Source organism: Echinops telfairi, unplaced genomic scaffold (genome assembly GCF_000313985.2).
Source record: "Echinops telfairi isolate 266 unplaced genomic scaffold, ASM31398v2 ScPeMD7_17;HRSCAF=63, whole genome shotgun sequence".
Taxonomy (NCBI): domain Eukaryota; kingdom Metazoa; phylum Chordata; class Mammalia; order Afrosoricida; family Tenrecidae; genus Echinops; species Echinops telfairi.
Window position 1 is genome coordinate 6,475,991 of NW_022103914.1, and position 26,512 is coordinate 6,502,502.

The 26,512-nt window shown below is 39.1% G+C and overlaps 1 protein-coding gene and 1 pseudogene across 11 annotated transcripts in view; both read right to left on the bottom strand.

The window, feature by feature from the left end:
- Positions 1–26,512, bottom strand: part of DLG1 (discs large MAGUK scaffold protein 1) — a 245,648-nt gene that overhangs the window by 139,992 nt on the left and 79,144 nt on the right. For all 11 annotated transcript variants that reach the window (XM_045287595.1, XM_045287590.1, XM_045287588.1 and 8 more), the window contains exon 4: positions 21,297–21,461. In XM_045287595.1, the coding sequence (XP_045143530.1) occupies positions 21,297–21,461 (165 nt within the window). The remainder of the gene's footprint in view (positions 1–21,296; positions 21,462–26,512) is intronic.
- On the bottom strand, positions 9,994–10,606 carry LOC105979506 (annotated as a pseudogene).

Below are 26,512 nucleotides of genomic sequence, written 5' to 3' on the forward strand. Positions count from 1 at the left end.
CAGACTCACTGAGGCAAAAGTGAGTTGACTTTGGAGAAGGAGCCCTAGTGGTGCTGTGGGGTAAGTTCTGGATTGCTTAACTGCAAGGTCAGTGGTTCAAGTCCACCAGCCCCTCCATGGGAAAAATGAGGATTATCTGCTCCTGTGAAAAATTACAGCCTTGGAAACCCTACACAGGAGCAGCACTACTGAGTTGGAATCAACGGCACTAGAAACAAAAATATGGTCTTTTTGAAACAATGTCTGAACAAAAAGACTGCATAATAATTTGCTAATGCTGAGTGATTTAGGAATTTTAAAACTGAGCAGCTCACCATTATTAAGACCCAAACTGCAGCCATTATTTCCACATATAGACTCATAAAATCTTCCTTATTTATACTAGGGGATTTTCAAAAAAAATTGTGAAAAACTTTAAAAGGTTATGCTATTTTTCTATGAACTTTCTGAAGCCCTCTTGGATGTGAAACAATATAACCAGATATAACCTACTGGAGACTAGCACTGGCAAATTATAGCCAGAGAGTCAACTAAGAATCCTGGTTCAGCAAGAAAATACGCTAACACTGTTTCTATGACATCATTCCCAAGAAATGAATACACGGTCAGGATTGCTTTAGAGGAGGCGTCCTCAAACTGCGGCCCGCCGAAGACATTTATCCGGCCTGCCGGGTGTTTTTGCCCCATTTGTTTTTTTACTTCAAAAATCAGATAAGTGCAGTGTGCATAGGAATTTGTTCATAGTTTTTTTTAAACTATAGTCCGGTCCTCCAACAGGTCTGAGTGGCAGTGAACTGGCCCCCTGCTTAAAAAGTTTGAGGACCCCTGGTTTAGAGTCACACGGGACTCTTAGGGAAGATGCTTTGTGGTATACTAAGGAGAATGTTTGGTACTTTCCTCCCAAGGTTGCTAATTTGTGGCATTAAGCAGAATAATACATTCCATTTAGGGGAATGGAACAGAGAAAAACACAAGGGGTAGATAATGAACTAAATCCTCTCTGAGGGAAACTGAAAAGTTTTACTATAACATGAAAGTAAGTAAAAAATATATTGCTGGAAAAATCATAAAAATATCACACACACACACACATACACAAAATCAAAATGTAAGCCTGTTGTTTCTTGACGTGTGCTCCATCAAGGTCTATACCCTTCTGAAGACAGCGTTTCCACTTCTCTAGCCCTTTCCTCAAAGAACTCTTTGATTTATCAGAGTTTGGCATCCTTCAAGGCCTCAAATTGTATTTCTTTGAAATGTTTTTTTTTTTTTTAGTTTAGGAAGCAAAAATAAATATTAAAGGACATGATCAGGGCTGTAGGGTATATGGGGTAAGATTTCCTAACTAATTCTCCTACTATAGCCCTTGCTACCTGCAAAGAAGGAGCAAGGACATTGTTAAGATGGGGGGTAGGGGGGTGGATTCTGACCTCTCTCTCACCAAGGCGGTTTCTTATTTTCTTAAAACTTCTTCATAATACGCCCTGTGATCATGCTGTGTCCTTCAGAAAATCTATTAAGATTACTCTTCTGATGTCTCTGCCTTGAATTTTCCTCTCAGAATCTATTTTGATTGGGTGTTTTTCTCTGGACCAAATCAGTAAATCCAAGAGTCATCCCTGGTTACTTGTTTAGAAGATTGATGGAAAGAGTAGCTCTTTGAGTTCACACAGAAAGCTTGCTGAAGCCAAGTCATTTGCTTACAACAAGGCAAACCATGAAAGCCTTATTAGCTATTCTACTGATGATAATTCTGTACTCTTTTTTCACCAGTTTCTGAACTTTAGTCAGTTTTTTCGTTCATCGGGGCTCATAGCCTTCATTTTTTTGTTGTTCTTCTATGAGGTCTTCCTGGCTCTCCTTAAAAAGCTTGCTTGGTATGTATAAAACTGTTGTTTTATATGGTGTAGCAGTCAGGTTACCTGGTTGCAAAGCTGAATGATTTGGGAAGATGTCCACTCGAATTTTGTCTAAAATTTTATATTAGCGCTGATCTCAAAAATGTTTTCCCCCTGTATATAAAGAATCTTTTTCTTTTTGAAGGTACCTAACAAGGCTAAAGAAAGTGTATTACTGAGAGAATTTGTCTGCAGCCATCCAATGATCACCAGTGGCATGTTTTGTTTGGATTAAATCTGTACAGGAATGAACTGGAAATCTAGTGGCAATACCTTTTTAATTTGAATCAGCTATTTAGTAAATTAGTGAGGCTTATATCAGGCATTAAAGTAACTGATCTGACCCAAAATACTGTGATGTGGCCTATGTCTGATGAAAACCCATGGAGAAAATAATAATAATCTAGAATAGCGGTTCTCAACTTGTGGGTCATGACCCCTTTAAGGGTCAAACAATCCTTTCACAGGGGTCGCCCAATTAATAACAGTAGCAAAATTATGATTATGAAAATAGTTTTATGGTGGTGCAGCGCACCACAGCATGAGGAACTGTATTAAAAGGTCGCAGCATTAGGAAGGTTGAGAACCACTGATCTAGACCTACAGGGAGAGAGAGAGAGAGACACACACACACACACACACACACACACACACACACACACACACGAAGCTCAAATTGACAAGTGAGATATAGTAAGGATAAAACACCTGTGTGCATTGAAAGACTTCACCTAGAGAGTATTAAGAGAACCCACAGACTGGGAGAAGACCTATAACAATGACACATCAGACAAAGGGCTTATTACTAAATATACAACACCCTAACAGCCTGCAACAAGACAAAAGCAGAGAGCCCTCTGAGGAAGTGGCAAAGGATCTGAACAGAAGCTTCACCAAGGAGGAAACCCAAATGGCCAATGAACATGAGAAAATGTTCACGATCATTAGTCATCAGAGAAATGCAAATTAAAACAACTATATCACCTAACACCCCACTCCTAAGGATAGCCCAGTTCAAAAATCAGAGAGCAACAAATGTCGGAGGGGATGTGGCAAGATAGGAACTCTCACAGCTGGTGGTCTTGTAGATATGTATGGCCACTGTGGAAAGTGATCTGGCATTATCTAAAGCAAATGGAAACTGAGCTAGCTACTTTAGGACCCAGCAATCCCCCTCTTGGGCATATACCCAGAAGAAGTAAGAAATAGACCACGACCAGTCATCATCTGTGCTCCAATGTTTATTGCCGCACAATTCACAATTGCAAAGATCTGCAAACAACCTACACTTCCATCAACAGACGAGTGGACTAGAGAACTCTAGCACACACACAATGGAATACTACGTATCCCTAAAAAACAGCTCCACGTAATTATGTACCAGAGCCAAATGATAAATTCTACCTCATTAAAACAAAACTCAAGTTTAATATGGAAAAACTTAAGGATCCCTGGTGTACGAAATAACATGTGTGCTGTAAACTGAAAGATTGGGAGTTCAAGTTCACCTAGAGCACCTTGGAATAAAGACTCCATTTACTTCTCAAAAATCAACACAGGTCTACTCTAGTACACAAGATGTCACTATGACCCAGAATAAACTCAACATTTATTGGCACTGGTAAAATACAAAAACTGAGAAGTGCATTTAAAATAATGAATTTTTAAAAATACTCAATGTCCTAAAGAATCACTATTTAAAATTCGATATGATATATAATTAACATTCTTATAAAGTTCTCCTTAATTTTCCTTTTCAGAATTTAAGTAAAATAATCTATAGCGAAACTAGGCCCTGCCCCCACAAAAGGAGAAAGCTTAATAAATACATGAAATACATTCATTCAAAGAGTTATATCATCTAAAATATAATTATAAAAATTTTATGAGTATGAAAAATGTTTACTTTGTAACATCAAGTAAAAAGCCATATGAAATTTTTATAGTGGATAGGATATCGATTATTTGCCTGTATTTCCAAACACACACACAAAAACAAACCCTGAATGTGTTCAGGTACAATAACAAAAGACAAGTATTAAATAAACGTAGTGAACATTTTTAAATGTTAAAATATAAGCGAAAAGAAAACTTTTTAAACTATTAAGGCAAATTACTAACTACAAAGCTGTTGCTGCTGATCCTAGTTGTCCTTGAGTCTATTCCAACTCATAGTGACCCCGTGTACAACAGGAAAAACGCCACTCTCAGTGCAATGGCATCCTCACAATCATTGCTGGTCGGGCCCAATGCTGCAGGCACTAGGTCACACCATCTCATTGAGAGTAGTCTTCTTTTTCACTTCACCAAACATGTTCTTCTCCAGAGCTGCCTGATCCCATGTCCACAGTACATGAGACAAAGTCTCCCATTCTCACTTCTAAAGAATTACTCTGGCTGTACTTCTTCCCAAATTGATTCGTTCTTCTAGCAGCCCGTGTATATTTACTATTCTTCACCAAAACTACTATTCAACGGCATCAATTAGTCTTTGGTTTTCATTCTCAAGTTTTGACATGCATATACAATACAGTCAAAACATTCTTAAGTGTAACATAACTGCCTTTTTCCTTACCTTTATAGCCTGGTTATTAAACTTCTTAACATATAAATAATTTGAGAAGACATGACTACGATGGAAAAGACAGATAAAAATACAGATGATTTAATACTTATCTAGAAAAACTCTGAGCATAATATGTACAAATCCCTTCTGTTGGAGCACCATCTAGTGGTTAATTTGCCATGCAACCTAAATGTTTCCTTAATAGTCAATGCAGATCCAAAAAATAAAAAACAATTTTTAATATTTCCAAAGCTGAGAAAAAATGTTCAATGAGTCCCATTGTGTACTCAAGGACTGGACAGTGTTTCCTTTGTTGTACATAGAGTTGCTGGGTATCAGAGCAGATTTGACAGCACCTAACCACAGCAGCATAGGTTCCAAATGGGAAATAGTCTGTGCCTATCATTTAGTTTAACAGGCTTTATTTCCTTGACTACATTCTTCTTTGCCACTGCCACAGTTCTTACAAATGTTAAAAACTACCAACTGCTGTTTGTTCTTTTCATTTGATAATCCTCTCAGTACTATTAGGTGATGTGTGCCCAGGCTATACCTATGTAAAATAATTATTTGCTAACAGTCCCTGTTCTAACTTGGATCTGAACTTCCTCCTAAAAATGTTTACATATACCAATTTCAGCATAACATTCCTTGCCATAGAAGACAAAACTATTTTTTGAAACAGACTTTAAAAAAAAAATCATTTTATTGGGGGCTCATACAACTCTTAATACAATCCATACATACATCCATTGCGTCAAGCACATTTGTACATTTCTTGCCCTCATCATTCTCAAAACATTTTCTCTCCACTTAAACCCCCGGCATTAGGTCCTCATTTTCCCACTCCCTCCCCGCACCCCTTCCCTCACGAACCCTTTCTGTTAATAGTTGACTACTTAACTGTGTGCAACATCCAGGGACTCATAGGAGTCATACATCTATAATTATAACCATTCAAATTCTAAGCTTAAAGTATAGCTGTTGTAGCTGCTTAAGTATAACTAAACACATAATGAGATCTCGTTCCTTGGTTTGGAAGTTTAAGAGTCAGTTTCACGGAGCATCCCAGTGATTGGCCTAAAACATGTTTAATGTTTCTGCTGTATCTGCTTCCTAGCACTATGTGTCATGCTTGAGGCTGTAAACGCTTGCAAGTGTCCACCCAAGGGAAAAATAATGGGTCTATCTTCATTAGGAACAGCAAAAGAGGAAAGGGAGTCAGGAAAAGGAGATATTAAATATATGGCTAATTGCCTCCACGAATAACCGTCTCTTGTATAACAAGAGACCAGAAAAAATAGAACGTACCAGGCTACCATTTCTGAGCATTTTGAAGAATCCTAATGAAGATTCTTCATTAAGATTCTAATAAAATTCTAATAATTCTAATAAAATTCAGACCAAAATTTTAAATCTTAATTAACTCTACACTTTCCAGTCAGGAAGGCTGGATTAATCGCTGAAATTATTGTCCTTAAACAATCTTAAAACTTTAAGCCAAAAATATACCCCGAGGTCTTTTTAAAGCTGAACAATGTTGTAGTTAGGTACCATGCAGTCAGATTTACCTCTCTGTAACCTTATATATGAGTGAAATATGGCTTGGTTCTGCTCCATCCTCACATCTGTTATTCTTGACCCCATGTTATAGTCACTGTGTCAATTCATCTCATTGAGAGTCTTTTTTTTGGGGGGGGGGGTGACCCTGTACCCAGTATGATGTCTTTCCTAAGGACCAATCCCTCCTGATAACAGGTCCAAAGTACTTAAGACAAAATCTCAGGATCCTCTCTTTTAAGGAACATTCTGGTGGTACTTCTTCCAAGACAGATTTTTTGTTCTTCTTCTGGAAATTCATGGTACTTTCAATATTCTTCACCAACACAGTAATTCAGATGCATCAACGCTTTTTTGATCTTCTGTATTCACTGTCCAACTTTCACAGACGTATTAGGCAAGTGAAAATACCATGGCTTGGATCAGGCACATCTTAGTCTCCAAAGTGACATCTTGGCAACACTTTAAAGAGCTCTTCTGCATATCTGCACTGTACAATACCTATTTGATTTTCTGATTGCTGCTTCCATGTGCACTGATTGTGGATCCAAGCAAAATGAAATCCTAGATAGAACTTTAGTCCTTTTTCTCCATTTATCATGATGTTGTCTGTTGTTTCCGTTGTGAACATGTTGGGTTTCTTTACCCTGTATTGCAATCCACACTGAAGACTGCACTCTTTGATCTTTATTGATAAGTATAAGTACTTTATGTCTTGTTACCTTAGCCAGCAAAGTTGTATCATGTATATGTATAAGGCAGGTTATTAATAAGCCTTCCTCCAACTCTGATGCTAAGTTCTTCTCTATGTAGTCCAGTGTCTCATATTATTTTCTTAGCATACAGATTGAATAAGTATAGTGGAAGGATACAACCCTGACACACACATCTTTCCCGATATTAAACCATGTAGTATACCCATATACCCTTACTCTATTTTCAATGACTTGCTTCTTGATTTATGTACAGGTTCTGCACAAGCACATATAAATGCTCTGAAATTCCCATTCTTGCAATACTAACCACAGCTTGTTATTAACCACATCGTCCAGAGTGCCTTTGTATCATCAAGAAAACACAAGTAAACATCTTTCTGATATCTCTGTTTTCCACCATGATCCATCTGACACCAGCATGTCCTCTTCTGAATTCAGCCTGGATTTCTGGCAGCTCTCTGTGACATACTACTGCAAATGGCTTCAGTACAATTTACTTGCATGTGATGATATTAATGATATTGTTCATTAGTTTTCCAATTCTCTTGGGGATGTTTTTGGAATGGGCACAAATCTGGATCTCTCCATCAGTTGCTAAGATAGCTTTCAAATTTCTTGACATGGACGAAAGTGCTTTCAGCACTGTGTCAGTTTACTGAAACATTTCAATTCCTCGGACCTTTTCACTAAAGCTTTCACTGCAGTTTGAACTTTTGCCTTCAATACCTTTCTCAGAGTTCTTGATCTTATGTTACCTCTTTTTAGTACAGCGCAGTGGTCTTCAACCTTCCTAATGCCGCGACCCTTTAATACAGTTCCTCATGCTGTGGTGAACCCCCCAACCATAAAATTATTTTCACTGCTACTTCAGAACTGTCATTTTACTACTGTTATGAATTGGGCGACCCCTGTGAAAGGGTCGTTCGACACGGGTTGAGAACCACTGGCATAGTGACTGTGTATTCTCCTCCATCATCTATTTCATGCTTCCTGCATCATTCAATATCCCACCCCACCCCCAGGAAACTTCAATATTACAACTTGAGGCTTAAATGTTTATTTAGTTTTCACCCTGAAAAATGCTCAGTACATTCTTCCTTTTTAAAATTTCTAACCCCAGGTCTTTGCTAGTATTACAGCACTTTAATTTCTTCTTGAGCCATTCTTTGACTTTCTGTTCAGCTCGTTTACTTTATTTAAATAAATACTTAATTCACATTAACTACTCTCCACTCATCTTTTTCTTTCTTCACATATGAGGTTTTTGATGTCATTTCACAACTCATCAGGTCACTACTGTCCAATGCATTAAATCTGTTCTTGCGAGGTTCTCTAAATTCAATTGGCATATACTCAAAGTCATACTTGTGTACTGTGTTAATTTTCTTCAGCTTCAACCTGTACTCACATATGAGCAACTGATGGTCTGCCCCACAGTCAGCTCTTAGCCTTGTTTTGGCTGATGACATTGAGCTTCTCCATTATTTTCCCCCCACAGGTGTAGTCATTTTGATTTCTATGTATTCCATAAGTCTGGTGTGTGTGTGTGTGTGTGTGTGTGTGTGTAGTATTGATGTGTATGGTTGTGAAAATAGGAATTTGCAATGAAGAAGTCATCAGTCTTGCAAAACTATATCATGCAACTGCCATCATCATGTATTCTACAGCATCTCCTGGCCAACTGACTAGAAGAGACCCACATTCATGCCCATTCTAAAGAAAGGTGACCCAAAAGAATGTTAACATTATCAAATAGTATCACTGATACATTATTTTCCAGGTACTAGTCCTTCTTCCTCTAACTTTCCAGCTGATAGTAATTTCAATGCATTTTTATTTCAGTGATAAAACTGAACACTAGTTTAACTTAAGCAGTAAGAGATCTGCCTAGAACACTGTGCTCTTAAGAACTATTTATCTGGGATCAAATTGACAATACCAACTCAAAAGAGTAGATAGGAACTTTAGGAGGAAGTTACTTAGGTGGGTTACTGAGAGAAAAACAAGTCTAAAAAGAAAGGTGAATATTTGCATAACTGGAATAGCCAAATGTTACATACAGATACTTTGAAATGGTGTGTACTTTGCTGAGTATAATTCTGTTCTTCACTTGATCTTAGCTGAAAGGTCAATAAATTATGGTATAGTCTATTCTTAAAATAAATATAAAATTAGAGGAGGAAAGGAGAAACAAAACAAAAAAACTAAGCTTTCAGTTTCGTATAGCCTCAAGGGGGCAGCGGTAGTTTAGTGGTACAATTCCAGCTTCCAGAGCAGGGGTCCTCAAACTTTTAAAACAAGGGGCCAGTTCACTGTCCTTCAGACCTGTTGGGAGGGCCAGACTATAGTTTAAAAAAACAGCATGAACAAATTCCAATGCACACTGCATATATCTTAATTTTTTTTTTTGAGAGGTGAAGGCAACAAGTTTATTCAGACCCCCATCCAGAGAGGTGCTCACTCACAAAGCAAAACCAAACCCAATGCCAGGGGTGCATTCAGATTCACCGTGACCCCACATAAGGTTCTGAGACGCTCAGTATGGGAAAACCGCCTCATCTTTCTCCCCGCTCATTCAGCGGCAGACCTGCATCACTTAGACTCGTGGGAACAGAGGTGAGATCACACAGGCCAAGTTTTTCATTCAAAATGAGAACGCTGACAATGCAGAGGCCAGGCTGCTTGCACCCACCCGACTGGTGTCTTCTCTCCTCGCAAGCGGGGGTGGGGGTAAGCCAGGATTTTCTGGAGACATGGGTCAGAACCTAAGAAACAACAAAAGCCTCCCACGGAGGCATGCGTATGAAATGTGGCGGGACCTGGCGCCGAGCTGGCCTCGCTGACAACCATCCTTGTTGCTGTTGCCACAGGGGGTGCCAAGTTAGAGGCTGTCCATGTGGGAGGCACAGCGCCCCCAGGCGCACTGGCGCGCCTATGGGTTTGAGAAGGCGATGTGGGCAGTGTGCAGAGAACCCCCTCGCCGCCAGCCGCTGTTAGGGGCGGGTTGGCAGGTCAGAAAGGGGAGAGGTGAACCCAGGAGCAGCGGGGTGGGTGGGAATCAGTCATGCCTCTGCTCTGGGCCCAGGATGCGCTGTGTTTCTGGAACCCTGGCCGGTCCATTTGTCCTGTGTGGGGCAGCACAACAGAGCTGGGTGCAGGCTGAGCGGGAGGCAGAGGCCGTACTTCATTTGACTATACCAGGCCTCTGTCCTCCCTCCCCAGTCTCTCGGACAGCCCCTCTCTAGGAAGCGTGTCAGAGGGGTCAGGCAGTGCTGAGCTCCTTCTCCAGGGCCTGGAGGAACTGGTCACTGAGAAAGAGCAGCTGACCATGGTGCAGGAACCAGGTGAGGATGGCCTCGGTGCGATCCGCCCGTAGCAGAAGGTTGGTGCCAGGGGCCAGCAGGCGGAAGTGGTCAGAGAGGAGGCGTGCCAGCAGGCAAAGGGTACTCTCAGCCAGAAGCAGGTTCTCATGGGCATCCAGGACAAGCGCGAAGCCTAAGGAGAGCACGCCTAGCCACACTACCGTCTGGGGCTCCTGGAGAGGGTCCCCTGCTGCCAGGCGGAAGGCCCCATGTGGGGCAGCATGCAGGTGCGTTGGTTCATCTGAGGATGACGGAGGCTGCGGGTCCACGGATGAACGGCTGGACGCCTGCTGCTGCTGCTGACACATAAGACTCCGCCTGTCTGGCAACGGCCAAGATCTGCTCCTTGTGGAGGAGTCTGTTCCTCTCGGCCCCATTTGGCCTTGGGTCATCAGGGGATTTCTCGGCACCAGAGACACAGGAGTAGAGCACTCGGCAAAAGCCTGTGTCCTCGTCATTCGGGGCCCGCAGGGTGTAGATGAGGAAGGCATGGACCATAGATCCCAGGCAAGGGGCTTCTCCCACAAGACAGTGAACTTCCAGTAACAGGCCCTTCCCTTGGCAGCGGAGTGAGCAATGGCAGCTGCGCCTGCGCACGCTGGTTTGGGCACGCACGTGAGCCTGTGTGCGCAGTGAGTGGGGGGTTGGTCCGGTCTGGGTGGTTGCGTGGAACTTATTTCCGACGGCTGATCATAGGCCGTGGGCAACATTCACCGTCGAATCGCAGACCCCAGCCCCGAGCCCAGTGGGGAGGGGGCCGCGCTGGTCACTTGCAGAAAGGGTACTCAGATTGCCCGCGAGAAGACGTCGCTGACTCTTGGCGGCCGCGAGGGGGCGCAGCGGCCCGACGGCAATCCCGCGCAGGCGCTTTGCGGAACTTTCCTCCCAGTGGCGGTGTTGTCATCAGCAGGCTAGATTCGGATTGGCGGAGATGGCTCCCAACCTTGTGGGCCGTGGGCCGTGGGCCTGCGGGTAGACACTGAGCACGAGGAGCCCCAGCAGCTATACAGGGTGTGGGGCTGTTTTCCAGCTAGCCAATTAGTAGGCAGATCCTTGCTCTTTGCCCCTAGGCTCCAGTGAAGGTCCGGAGAGTTAGTAGCACATATCTTATTTTGAAGTAAAAAACAAAACGGGGCAAAAACACCCGGCAGGCCTGATAAATGACTTCGGCGGGCCGCAGGTGGCCCGCAGGCTGTAGTTTGAGGACCCCTGTTCCAGAGAGCCTCAAATGAATGCAAAAGGTGGACAATGAAACAGAAGACAAGAAATGATACAGTCAAATCTTTCTTTGGGCCAAGAATGCTCCTCAGAAGTGAGAATGATGAGACTTCAGCCCATAGACCAATCGCTAGGACATCATGATTGGGAAAGGTTCAGTGAGACTCAAGGAAGCCCTCAATAAAATAAATTGACACAACTGCCACAACAATGGACTCAAGGACACCAATGATCAAGAGAACAGAACAGGTTCAGGTATGTTTTATTCTGTTATACTCAGCTCATCCTGAGTCAGAGCAGATTCAACTGCAACTCACAAGAGACACGACGTGAATTCAATTATGGCCAATGCATCTCATGAACACTTATCACCTATCAGTGGTGGCTTAAGCTGTAGATATGATGGTTAACAAATTTCAGCAGAGCTTTCTGAAAACAACAAACTAGGAAAAAAGCGTTGGTACTCTACTTCCAAAATTTAGACAAGGAAAACCCTATGGATCACAACAGTCCAATCCACAACCAATCGTGGAAAACAGAGGACTAGGTACTGTTTCACTCAGTGTGCAGGGGGTTCCGAAGAGTCAGAGCACATACTACAGGGTAAGTTAACAACAATAGTGCCACAAAAAATTTATCCAATGCCTCTATTTCTTCCACCTTAGGCTTTTTCACTACTATGCAATCAATTTCTTTTTTGAAATACCTCTTATAAGATTGGTCAAAAAAAAAAGGGGGGGTGGCTTTCTTCATAGTCTTAAATCAAGGTCATAATACTTTTACTCTAAACCTTGACTAACATAACTTTCAATCACAATATTATTTGATTCATTATTTCAGTAATAGGAACCACTATCACCAATAGTTAAGAGGACTTGAAGCACTTACTGATGAAGAACAAGCACAGTATCCTCCTGTATGGATTGCAACTCAATGTAAAGAAAACCGAAAGCCTCATAACTGTACCAATAGACAACATCATGATGAATCACAAGAAATGACTGAAGTTATCAAAGATTTAGCTTTACTTAGATCCTCCATCAACACTCATGGAAGTAGCAGTGAAGAAATAAAACATTACATTGGGTAAACCTGCTGCCCAAGACTTCTTTAAAGCATTAAAAAGAAAGATGTCACTGTCACTTTGAGGACTAAGGTGCATCTGACCCAACTCACTGTCACTGAGTGCATGCTGACTCAGAGAGACCCTGTAAGACAGGATAGAATTGCCCTTGTGAGTTTCTAAGACTGTAACTCTTTATTGGAGTAGAAAGCCCTGTCTTTCTCCCGAGGAGTGGCTGGTGGTTTAGGACTAAGGTGAGCCTGATTCAAGTCAGGGTATTTTCAATCACCTCAGATGCATGTGAAAGCTGGACAAAGAATTAGGAAGACCAAAAATGAGCTAATACACATGAATTGTTGTGTTGATGAAGAATACTGAATATACCACAGATTACCAGACAGGCTTAAGCAAATACTTGTGAGGATGGCATAAAAACAGGCAGTGTTTCATTCTGTTGCAGAGTAGCTAGGACTCAAAAGCCAACTTGATGGTACCTAACAATAACATTACTAATCAAACCTGGTAAGATTACATCACAGTATGTTTCATGGTGGCTAATCTCTAGAGTCACTCATCCAATGACAATTAAGGCCTTTCACTTACACTCATTTGTTAACAAGCACCCTATAGTATCATGCACTTTCCTGCATGTTGCAGTTTCCTCTAATTAATATCCCTTAGTGCATTTAACCTCGTAACTGTCTTTTTACCTACTGTCTTAATTATTGTTCAAAATCCTACTTTAAAGTTGGTTCCCTTTTAAAAATTGTCAAATATTTCTCCATTTTTTCCATGCTACATCATAAGATATTTTAACTTTTACTCCATAAATAATACTAATCACTAGGTCTAAGAAAGCTACTGGATACTACTACTACCACCACCACCCCTGCCATTCAATTGATTCTGACTTGTAATGACCATATAAGACAGGGTAGGGCTGCTCTTCAGGATTTGAGGCGGTAAATCTTTATGGGAGCAGACAGCTTCATCTTTCTGCTGCCGAGTGGTTGGTGGGTTTAAGATGATGACCTTGTGGTTAGCAGTCCAATGCTTAACTCACAATGCCCCTAAGGCTACTTTTACTAGTTTAGAACAGATGTTTAATAAAACCAAAAAACTCACTGCTATCCAGTCGATAATGACTCACAGTGAGTGACCTTATATGACAAGTTAACACTGCCACTGTAAAGTAACTATAGGTGTAGAAAGTTCCATCTTCGCAAAAGCTGGTAGTTTCCAACTGCGGACTTTACAGTTAGCAGCCCAACACCTATTTGTTAAATGCATTTAGAGCCTATTAAGCAGTTGATTTGATGACAATGGGTGAGAAGCAAACTAATAATCTAGCACTTAAATTTCAAACAAGTCATGTAATTGGTGGATCTTTATTTTTCCCCATTAGTTTCTATTGGAATTGGCATGCAGTGCTACTTTGTAACCATTATTATTTTAAGGTAGTTCTTTAAAGTACAAAAATAACTCAGAGTTTTATGCATACATGTTCCATGCTTGCTTCATCCCAAATTACAACACTATTTGAAAGTGAAAAAGTTTCATCTTTTAAAAAGACTGCTAATCGGATAACTGATTAAATGTTTTCAATAAAATACACCTCGCTAAGGAGGGTGTAAGAGGCCTGGTCGGGCTTGATTAAGGGCAATGTAACTGAGAGGAATTACTGAAACCCAAATGAAGGCTGAGCATGATAGTGGGACAAGAGGAAAGTAAAAGGAAATAGAGAAAAGAACTAGGAGGCAAAGGGCACTTATAGAGGTCTAAATAAAGGCATGTACATATGTAAATATATTTATATATGAGGATGGACAAATAGATCTGCATGCATATATTTACAGGTTTAGTATTAAGGTAGCAGATGGACATTGGGCCTCTACTCAAACACTCCCTCAATGCAAGAACACTTTGTTCTATTAAACTGGCATTCCATGATGCTCACCTTCCCGACACAATTGCTGAAGGCAAAGCGGGTGCATAAGCAAATGTGAAGAAAGCTGATGGTGCCTGGCTATCAAAAGATACAGTGTCTGGGGTCTTAAAAGCTTGAAGATAAACAAGCTGCCATCTAGCTGAGAAGCAACAAAGCTCACATGGAAGAAGCACACCAGTCTGTGTGACCATGATATGTCGATGGGATCAGGCATCAAAGAACAAGAAATCATCATTGTGAATGAGGGGGAGTGTGAATTGGCGACCCAAGGCTCATCTGTAGTCAAGTGGACATCCCCTTACAGAAGGGTCGCAGGGAGGAGATGAGCCAGTCAGGGTGCAATATAACAACAAAGAAACATGCAACTTTCCTTTAGTTCTTTAATGCTTCCTCCCCCTCACTATCATGATCCCAATTCTTCCTTACAAATCCGGCTAGACCAGAAGATGTACATTGGTACAGGCAGTAATTGGGGAATCCAGGACAGATGAAGCCCTCAGGACCGGTGGTGAGAGTGGTGATACCAGGAGGGTGGAGGGAAGGTGGGATAGATGGGGGAACCGATCACAAGGATCTACATATAGCCCCCTCCTTGGGGGACGGACAACAGAAAAGTGGGTGAAGGGAGATGTCGGACAGTGTAAGACATGAAAAAATAATAATTTATAAATTATCAAGGGTTCGTGAAAGGAGGGGTACGGGGAGAGTGGGGAAAAAAATAAGGAGCTGATACCAAAGGCTCAAGTAGAAAGCAAATGTTTTGAGAATGATGATGGGAACAAATGTACAAATGTGTTTGACACAATGGATGGATGTATGGATTGTGATAAGAGCTGTATGAGTCCCAATAAAATGATTTAAAAAAAGAAATATACCTCGCTGTTAATTTCTTAGTTGCTTCTGGTTATAAAAAATCTATTGTTTCAAACGTTGTAATTCATTTTAAATTAAAAGAAAGTGTGTTTTCCCCAGAGTATCTTTGACAGTAATTAAATCATAACTGAGTGAGAACGTAATCTGCCAAAAGTGATCAAGAACTTGAAACAAAACAAAAACCTCAAATGCTTTTGGTCCAGTCATTTGATTCCTGTAAATTGACTCTAAGGAAATAACCCAAATACCTTTTATGCCCAAGGATAATTCGTATTAGCACTTTCTGTTCAGAACTAGTAAAAGGGAAATAACAAAAATCTAGGTGTTCACCAAATTACAATATAAATATACTACTTATTTTAGAAGTTCTGACATTGAGAAATGCTTGTAATAAGTATGCAATAGGAAAAATCCATTAAAAACTTAAATAAAAGCTTGCACTTAATCATATACCCTAATCTAAAAACAACTAAGTTTTACAATGTGGTCCTATTGTATTTGTCCTCATGAAGATCAATGAAGATATGGGTGCAATAGCAAAATGTGAAGCCATCAGATGATGCCTAACTGAAAGAATAGCATCTGGAGTCTTAAGCAACTATCTAGTGATATATCAGGTAAGGCAACACAGAAGCATACTAATCATCATGATCAATGATTGGCTACTAATAAAATCCAAGATCAGAGAGAGCCTGAATCAGAGCTTAAGATCTGAGCACCCAGTTCGAAAAAGGCTGTGGGTGACAGGGAAGGCCCCAAATCCACTTACAAAGCCCTCACATGGACTAAGTCTTGAATGAATTCCCTAGGTCCACTGACCAAGGATGTTAAGTGGGCTCACCCTCAGAAAAGGTGCCTCAGCATGTGGATTGTTGCACATACAGTTGGTGGAATTTATCATCTTAACCATTTGTTTTCCCTTTGACCCAATTTTCAGCTTGCTCTAGTTTTCATGACATTCTGCTGTCTTTTGGATTGAGGTCTTTCTGTGTCTATTCTGCAGTAGGCGCTTGTTTTTGTTGTTCTTTTGAGTGTTTGTGGTTTTCTTTTTACTTGAATGATTTTCTGTATATGAAACTCAGGATAGGACAATCTCTAGACACAGAAACTAGATTATTAGTTTCTTAGGGTTATCACAGGAGAAGTTGAGGGGAAACAAGAACGAAGAAAATGTTCTAAAGTTGACTACTGTGGCAGGGGTGGTGGTGGTTAGTAAATGCACAATTCTAATATATTTAAACATTGAATTATATGATATGTAAGTTATGTCAAGAAAACTGTAGAAAATAATATGTAAAAATTAATTTAAAAATGGATGAAGGATTACTGAAAAATTATGGGGATGAAAATCCTTACCTATTCAGTTCCCTGTTATCAACCAGATAGACAGCAAAAAGGATAAAGACAGTTCTATTTAATACCATCACAGAGTATTTACAATTGTTCCAGTGAATGATATTCTAATACCTACCAAAAGAAAATAAACTGAAAAAGAATAAAAGAACTCAAAAACTGAATCAATTATAACTCATAGCAACCCTGGATTAATGCGGTGTGAGTTGAGCTAATAACCGTTTGAACCTACCAGCCGTGTCACAGAGCAGGATGAGGTTTTCTGCGTGGTAAAGATTTACATCTTCAGAAACCAAAAGGGACAGCTCTCCTCTGCACCAGAGGGCCACTATGAGTCCGAATCGACTTTAAGACAATGGGTTTGGTGACAAGAATATTAAATAAAGCAGGAAGGAATGTCTGAAACCCAAGGGTTCTAAGTTCTCATGTTGTCCAAAAGAAAAGTAAAATATATCAACTTTAGATTTTGTTACATTAAATATGTATATTATATTTTCTAGGATCGCCAGTACAAGGAAAACAAAATAAATTCTAAGATAATAAGGAAAATAGGATATGAAAATATAATACAAAAGAAGATATGGAAAGAGTAAAAAAGCACCTATGTTTAAAAATTGAGAAATATATTCATGGGGTCAAACCCTAAAAACTAAACTCACTGCCACTGAGTTGTGCCTGATTCATAGCAACCCTAGAGGATAGGGTAGAAATGCTCGTGTGGGTTTCTGAGACTGTAATTCTTTTCGGGAGTCTCATTGTTTCTCCCAGGAAGCAGTTGGTCAGTTTGAAATGCTGATCTTTTGGTTAGCAGTACAACACGCTCCCCATTATACCACCAAGGCATAAAAATAATCAGTAAACTAAAATGTTAGAAGGCACAAATGATTACATATTATAAATTGTGGGTTGTAAATTAATGAGCTATTTAAAGGAAATTTTATAATCTGAAATCCTACTAGAAAGCCCGTTTACCTTCCATCAAGTAAATTCCAAACGCATTGGCCCTTTGGGTTTCTAAGGCTGTAAACCTGTATGAAAACAGAAACCCTTTTCCCTCATAAAAAGCTGTTGGATTCCAACTACTGATCTTGTGGTTAGCAGCCAAATGTGTAAGCACACCACCAGCGCTCCTTTACTACAAGAAAAAGAGGCTGGTAATTTATAAGTAATCAAACCAAGGAGCAATGTAGAAATATTTAGCACTAATACTATGTACCCCGCAAACATAAATGTACTTTCTACTTCTAGGGCCTGAAAGGGAATAACAGAATTTTCAGGCATGAAATGTTTGACAGTTGTCCATAATGGAGGTTAAAGTGGTATAACCAGAAGAATTGACAGGTCTGAGATTAATGCCTATTGGACAAGGGTGGCTCCTTAAAAAGGACGATCTCGAAGATGAACTTTTACAAGATTTAGAGGAACCGATGAATGACAAAGATATGTAAAACTCCTTAAATATAATTTATTAACATTAAATAAAATCTATAAAAAAACAAAAAATAAAAAAATCAAACCAAGGAGCTAGAAAAATAAACCAATAAATAGAAAGGAAAAAAAGTAAAAGAGTAAAAACAATGACGAAAAGGAGAAAGGGGAACAAGCAGAGAACTACTCTACCACAAATAGCCAACCCTTTGTTTTCCTCCATAGAACCCTCATTTATTTTTATATAACATAATCTTTAATGGATAAGTAGGCTACATATGTGCATGTATGTATAAGAAGAAGGAGTGAGATGAATCATACAGAGTAGGAACACAAGAGAAGATTTACAAAAGAGACAGGCTTCTTTGAAAAGAATATCTTTGAAAACAACTAGCCACTCTTTGTTAAGAATGACCAAGAAAAAACAGGTGGAATTAAAAACAGTATAAAAAAGAAGATACACTGTAGACATTTAAAAGATAACGGAATATTACTAATAATAATTTAGAAACATATGAAATGGACAAAAGCCTACAGAAAAATAATCTAGTAAAACTAACCCTAATGACCTGAATGGTGCTACTAAAGATAATTTAAGCAGTAGTGTATTACATTGGCAAAGTCTTCTCAAGTTACTTTGGCCATTTTTCCAGGTGGGCTTACATCTGTATTGCAGCCCCTAAATGTGTGTTTAAATAAACCTTTCAAGGACCATGTGCGAAAGATGTGGCATGCATGGATGTCATCTGGTCAAGCCCGACTGACAAAAGTTGGAAATCTGATGAAGCCCGACATAGGATTGACAGCAAAGTGGGTTCGTGATGCATGGGGAAAAGATTCCAGAGGTCATGGTGCAACGTGCCTTGAAGAAATGTGGCGTTACTAATGCTATGGATGGCAGTGAAGACAGTGCTTTGCACGAGAAAGACAGCAGTGGTGGTGATGACTGCGTACTCAGTGATGATGGCAATGTCTGCTGATAACCCCACATCAGCTCAAGCTCAAGCTCTGGACATTCAGATGATGATGAGGAATTCCGTTTTGAAGGATTTTAACTCTTGTGTTTTAGCTTGGTTGCTGATTGAGCTAAGATTTTTTGTACTTTTAGAGTTGTTGATGCCATGTTGTTTTTTGTTTCCCCTCTTTTCCACTTACAGAGCTAGTTTACTATTTTTCTTTGAAATAAATATTCAAAAACATTTAACCTACTGATGCCTCAATTAACATAATTTCATTGGGATCTTTTTATTTTGAAATTTACCAGTGGCTGCTCCATTTCCCACCCTAGACTTATATGTGAGTCAATAAATCTTATGGTAGAATTGGGTGCCTCGGCTTATATTCGGGTCAGTTTATACTCGAGTATACACGGCAGCTAATTTTGCAAAATGCCTTCTGTGACTTCTCATGTGTCAGTTAACACCAGTGGAATCCAAAAAATACGAATGTAGTTCTTGTGAGACAGCCTATCTACATACAGAAAGGAATCAAATGGCAATATAGGATTTGTACAGCACAGAAACCATATCAATATGGTAAATGGTGAAGTCCTTATGAATCTGGTGTCTGGTAATGCCTCCAGGTTCCAATTAAATTTTGTTTTATGTTCCACAAAGCCCATAGGACAAAGTGATATATTAATGGGACAAGAGAGTTAAGAAAAATATCCACCTCGTTGTTTGGCAACAAAGTTTATCCTGCAGGAAATAATGAATGCAGAGGTTGGGAAATCATAATTGATATGTACATTGATATCAAGGAATCTGATTTTAACCCAAATGTATGTAAATGGATTTCTCTGTTCTATCAATAAGAGGGGTGAAAATTTGAGTTCATGTCATAGACAAAATAAGTAATGTAAATTTTAAAAATGAGTACTCGATTAAAAAAAAAAAAGGCAATTCCAAAACTCAGATAGTTATACTAGTAAGTAAAGAAATGGTCCTTTAGCTACAACTCAACCAACCAAGGATCAATATCCAGAATGTACAAAGAATTCCAACAAACAAACAAAAAAAGAAACATAACAATGCAAAAACAGGTAAAATCTTGAATAAGCAAGCCACAGAGAAAGGAAAATGAATGATTAATAAATATATCCAGGAAATATTGCAGGAAAATTTACATGAAAATCAAAATGATAAACCACTTCAAACCCAAGACAAGGGACATATATATACACATATTTTTTTAATCAATTTACTGGGGTTCATACAATTCATCACAATACATAGATCAATTGTGTAAAGCACATCTATACATTTGTTGTCTTCATCATTCCCAAAATTTGCTTGCCTCTTGGATTCCCAGAATCAGCTCATTTTCCTTTTTTCCCCCCTCCCCTTCTCTTCCTCTGTCCCCCTCCCCCATGCACCCTTGATAACTTATAAATTATTATTATATCTTATATTACACTGCCCGGCGTCTCCCTTCACCTACCCCTCTGCTGCTCATCCCCCAGAGAGGAGGTTATATGTAGCTCCCTGTGATCAATCCCCCTTTCTACACCCCCTTTCCCTCCTGGTATTGCCACTGTCACCCCTGGTCCTGAGGGGTTATATACATATATATTATTGATGAGAAAACAGAACAACTAGAAATCTTACATACTTCTGCTAAAAGCATTAATTATAAGATTAGTTGGAAAACAATCTAGGGCTCTTATAAAAATATACACAGAGCTATACATGCTTTGGCAACATTTTTTTGTAATAACTTAGAAATAACCCAATACCCAATAAGATAAACAATAGATTCATAAAATAGAAAACTCAAGAACCGTGGAAGTAATGAAACTCAGGAATATACTGTTGAATAAAAATGCAAGCTGACAATTACATACATACAGTTCATTTACAGAAAAAAAAATTTAATATGCAAATCTAAAAAATGTGATTAGAGATCCAATTTTGTGGTAAAACTTTTAAAAATAAGAAAAGATAAATAAATATCAAAATCAGAATTATTGTTATATCTGAGGGGAAAGAGAAAGAAGTAAAATCAGGAAACATGTATCAAAAATGTTAATGCTTTTCTTCAAATTAGTAATATTTAAAACATTTTATCAAATTAATTCAGTGTGCAGCGTTTGAAATATAAGTTGCTGACTCCATAGGAATTTTACCACTTACAGGTGGTAACACTGAGTAAAATTTGTTTATAAACACATTTTAAATGCTTATAAGTACTAATAAATTCTCTGTAACTATAAAAAGAAAACCTGTATTTATAAATACTTCTCTCTGACCATGTGCTATGCTGGTAATAAAAGTAATATATAATTTTAACAACAAAATAAACAATTATCTTACCTTTATTGGTGAAATATGAGAATGAGACACAAATCCATGAACATTCTCAATCTCAGACAGGTTCTTTTCCGAAACGTGAACCAATTCTGGACCTATGACTTCATTAGTGATTTGTGGGGAAATGTGCTCTTGAGGTGTTATGTCTTCATCCTGATACCGGTATTTCTGTGAAGAAAATATATTTCAATTTCTAACTGAAAATTAGTCCAGTAGTGAAGAGTATTTTTCTTTGATCTGTAAAACAATTCAGACCTCTACCTCTCATCCACAGTCAATACTTTGGTATCCATTTTTTTAAGAGATTAGCACAATTTCATGAAAACAATATCTACCTCACACCATACACAAAAGGAAAGGAAATTATAATCACAAGAGCTGAATGAAATTATAAATGATGTCTATTTATTAACTCCTGCTGGAAGGCCTAGGTTATTAAAACAAAAATATCCTCCTTTCCATTCTCCTGACAAAATCCCAACCTTAAGAAAAATCACAAGGCAGAATAAGGGTGGTGGTGGTATTAAGAATAAACAAAGGTTATATATAACCCATGCTATAAATGGCTCTTATAAACTACTTTTTTAAGAAGTCAATGGGACAAGATAAAGGAGTATTCAAAAGGCATACAAATGGATAAATAAACTCATAAAGAAAAAATTAACAAATTAAAACAAGTTATCTTCTTTAAATGAAAGATTTCACTGAGATCCCTAGATAATGGCAGAGAGGGGGCTATATTTGAAGTATTATAAAATTTTAGGGTGCCAAGAATTTAAAAAATCATTCTCAAAAGTTTCATGTAGAAAAATATTATAACATAAATATTCTGCTCACATTCCCCACAAACAATAACAAAATCAGACTGGTATAAAAAATGTCTGATACTACAAGTTTGACAATGCAACTATGTCCTAAGTGGGTGACAATTTTAATCTCACAATTGTAAGCACAGCCAAACACGATCATTCAAATGTGAGATTAAAAAAACCTTTCAGTTATGGAAAGGACTACCTCAGATACCATTTCTTAAAGAAGCTATTCAAAGATTTATGCTATAAAGCAAATGTGGTGAAGAAAGCTGATGGTGCCCGGCTATCAAAAGATATAGCATCTGGGGTCTTAGAGGCTTGAAGATAAACAAGCGGCCATCTAGCTGAGAAGCAACAAAGCCCACATGGAAGAAGCACACCAGCCTATGCGATCACGAGGAGTTGATGGGATCAGGTATCAGGCATGAAAGACCCAGAACAAAAAATCTTATCAATATGAATGAGGGGGAGTGCGGAGTGGAGACCCAAAGTCCATCTGTAGACAATTGGACATCCCCTTACAGAAGGGTCACAAGGAAGAGACCAGCCAGTCAGGGTGCAGTATAGCACTGATGAAACATACAACTTTCCTCTAGTTCTTTAATGCTTCCTCCCCACCACTATCATGACCACAATTCTACCTCACAAATCTGGCTAGACCAGCACATGTACATGAGTACAAATAAGAGCTGGAAACACAGAGAATCCAGGGCAGATAAACACCTCAGGATCAATAATGAGAGTGGTGATAACAGGAGGGGAAGAGGAAGGTAGGGGGAGCAAGGGAGAACCAATCACAATGATCTACATATATAACCCCTTCCTGGGGGGCTGGAGAACAGAAAAGTGGGTAAAGGGAGACGTCGGACAGGGCAAGATATGACAAAATAATAATTTATAAATTATCAAGGGCTCATGAGGAGGGGAAAAATGAGGGAGGGGAAAAATGAGGACCTAGTGCCAGGGGCTTAAGTGGAGAGGAAATGTTTTGAGAATGACGAGGGCAATGACTGTACAGATGTGCTTTACACAATTGATTTATGTACGGATTGTGATAAGAGTTGTAAGAGCCCCTAATAAAACGATTTAAAAAAAAGACAGCATTATCAAATTATTAAAGACCAGTACAGAATAAAGAGAAAAGAAGAAACCTGACCAAAAATGGTACATTATTATCCTATTATACAATGAGGAATTAAAATAATTTTGAAAGTAAATACATAAGGTACGTAGTGGAATGCTGCATAGTTTAAAATCAGGAAAGTTATGTGTCAGGGTGGTATCCTTTCACCATACTTACTTAATATGTATGCTGAGCAAATAATCAGAAACTGGACTCTATGAAGAAAATTCAGCATAAGTACTGGAGGAAAGCTTATTAATCACCCGTGATAAGCACCTTCCTTATTGAAAGTGAGGAGAACTTGCAGTACTTTCTGATGAAGATTAATGATTTCAAGCTTCAAAATGGATTATAACTCAATGTAAAGAACACCAAAATTCTCCCAACTGGACCAATAGACAACATCATGACAAATGGAGAAAAGACTGACGTCATGGATTTTTGTCTTGCTTGACTACACAATCAACGCTCATGGAAGCAGCAGTCAAGAGATAAAAGGATGCACCGCAATGGGTAAATTTTTTGAGTGTGATCATTTTAAGGAGAGCTCTAGGGCTCTTACAACTCTTATTACAATCCATTCATCAATTATATCAGGCATATTTGCATGTTTGTTACCATCAATCTTTTCTAGACAACTACTTTCTACTGAGCCCTTGGTATCAGCTCTTCTTCCCCTCCCCCTCATGGCCACTTGATAGATTATACATTATTATTTTCATATCTCACACCAACTGCTGTCTCCCCCCACCCCATGGTTACTGTTGTTCTTCCCCCTGGAGGGGTGTGTGTGGCTGTGTGTCAACCATTATGCCTTCCCCCCCACACCAACACCACACACATAACCTTCTGGTATTGCTAATCCCATTTCTGCTCCTGGGTTGCATGTCGTGAGCTCTTCTACCTGCTCTGGTCTAGTCTGAAGTGTGAGGCAGCACTGGGGTCATGGTAGTGGGAGGGTGAAGAAGCCTCAAGGAACCAGAGGAATATTGTGTGTTTCATCGGTGATGTACTGTGCCCTGGTTGACTCATCCCTTCCCTGTGACCCTTCTGTGGGGGATATTCCATTGTCTACAGATGGGTTTTGGGTCTCTGCTCCAACCTGCCTCGTTCTCAACCATATGATTTGGTATGTTTGTTAAGGATCTTCTGATGCCTGCTACCCAGTCCCGATGACACCTACGATCACACAGGCTGGTGTGCTTCTTCCATGTGGACGCTGGGTGGCTGCTTGTTTCACTTCAAGCTTTTAAGACCCCAGAAGCTTATCTTTTAACAGCTAGGCACCATCCACCTTCTTAGCCACATTTGCTTATGCACCTATTTTGTCTTCAGCAACTGTACTGGGAGGGTGAGAATCTCAGATTGCCAAATAGAACAAAGTGTTCTTGTGTTGAGGGAGGGTATGAGCAGAGGCCCGAAGTCCGTCCACTACCTCAGTGTATTGCCATCTGAATATATGTACATAGGTCAATATCTCCATTTTTGTCGATTAATGTATTTACATATGGGCACACCTATGCTTATACCTCTCTATCCATAGCTTTGCTTCTTAGATCATTCCTGTTTCCTTCCTTCTGCTCCACCTCACCCTACTTCTGCCTCATAGTACTTCCTCTCAGCTAGATTGCTGTTGCACTAGTACTCCCAGGATCTCTATATCCTCCTCATTATTAATTTTAATTCCCTACTTGTTCCCATCTACGGAATTGTTTGCCCACCCCCCCCACCCCCCGCATCCTTCTCCCCCAAGTCCCGTTGCTTTCTCCTTGAGCTTGCTTTCCATGTAAGTAAGTAGGCATTGGGTAAAATTTTAGTGTTGAAGAACAAGATGTTTCTTAGAGGATTATGCGGCACCTGATCCAAGTCTGGGTATTTTCAATTGCCTCATATGCAGGTAAAAGTTTGACACTGAAAAAGGAAACTTGAAGAAGAACGGATGGTTTTAATTATGGTCCTGACAATGAATATTGGAAGTGTCATGAATTGCCAAAAGGACAAACAAATCTATCCTGGAAGAGGCCAGCATGCTTAGAAGCAAGGTTGGAGAGACTTTGTCTCCCATACTTTTGACCTATTTTCAGGAGAGATCAGTCCCTGGAAAAGGATATCATGCTTGGTAAAGTAGGAGGGCAGTGAAAATGAGGAAGACTGACAGATAGACAGACTGAGATAGTGATTGCAACACTGGGCTGAAACATAACAACTGTGAGGATGGTGCAGAACCAGGCAGTGTTTCTTTGTTTTACAGGGCCACTGTAAGTCAGATCTAACTCAATGGCACAAAACATCAAGAAATGGAAACCTGAATATGGTAACTCTTGATAGAATGGGAAATGTGACAAGCTAAATAGTTAATACAGAAGGAATTCGATAATTCTACAGTATTAATTAAAAGCAATACAGGGGGGCTTTAAAAAGTTTGTGGAAAATCCCATTATCTTTTCAATCTATTTCTCCATGAACTTTTAGAAGTCCCTTCATACAAACATAATAACCAGAGATAATGAACAGAAGACAAAGCTAAAACAGTTAAGTGGCCTTCTGAAAAGCAAAAGGAGGTGGGACAGAAAAGTATTGTCTTTTTAAATAAAAGTTTATATATTAATTTATTTTTAATCATATATGGTTAAAAATAAACATCATTTCAAGCTAAATTATCATAAAATACTTTCTGGATGCCTTTCTCTAACAAAATACAGTTATAGAAATGTAAATGCAATTATTTATTATTTTTAATGATTCAAAACAGATTCCTTAGGCTCATTATATTCACTATTTTAGAAAGTATCTCCAAGAAGCTTTACATACCCACAATTACTCTGCATAGCAATATCCATTTGTATTTCTTACCTAAAAGTCGATCCTAACCTATTTTCCCCTCAAAAAGTTTAACCTCAGTCTTTCATCGAAAATCATTTATTTTCTGATTATGGAGGTAATGTAGATTCCTGAATCTAGGAGCGAACTTAAAACCATTAAAATAAGACCAAAACTTTATTAACTATTATTAATACAAGGTTCTTAGACCAATAGTGAACAGCTAAACATAATTATTATTTGTTAAAAGCCCTCTCTCTACCCCCCAACCTATAAATATTTGTCCTTCTAGTGATATATTAAAGAGAAATATTTTGTATCACATACAAACACTATCAATGCTTCAAATACTCAAACACCTCATTTTATGGAAAAACAACAATAATATAAAAACAGTGATGAGATTTAATGTGAATCCCTAAAATAGTTAAGGCATGTGTATTGAAGACTTGGGAGTGAGAACC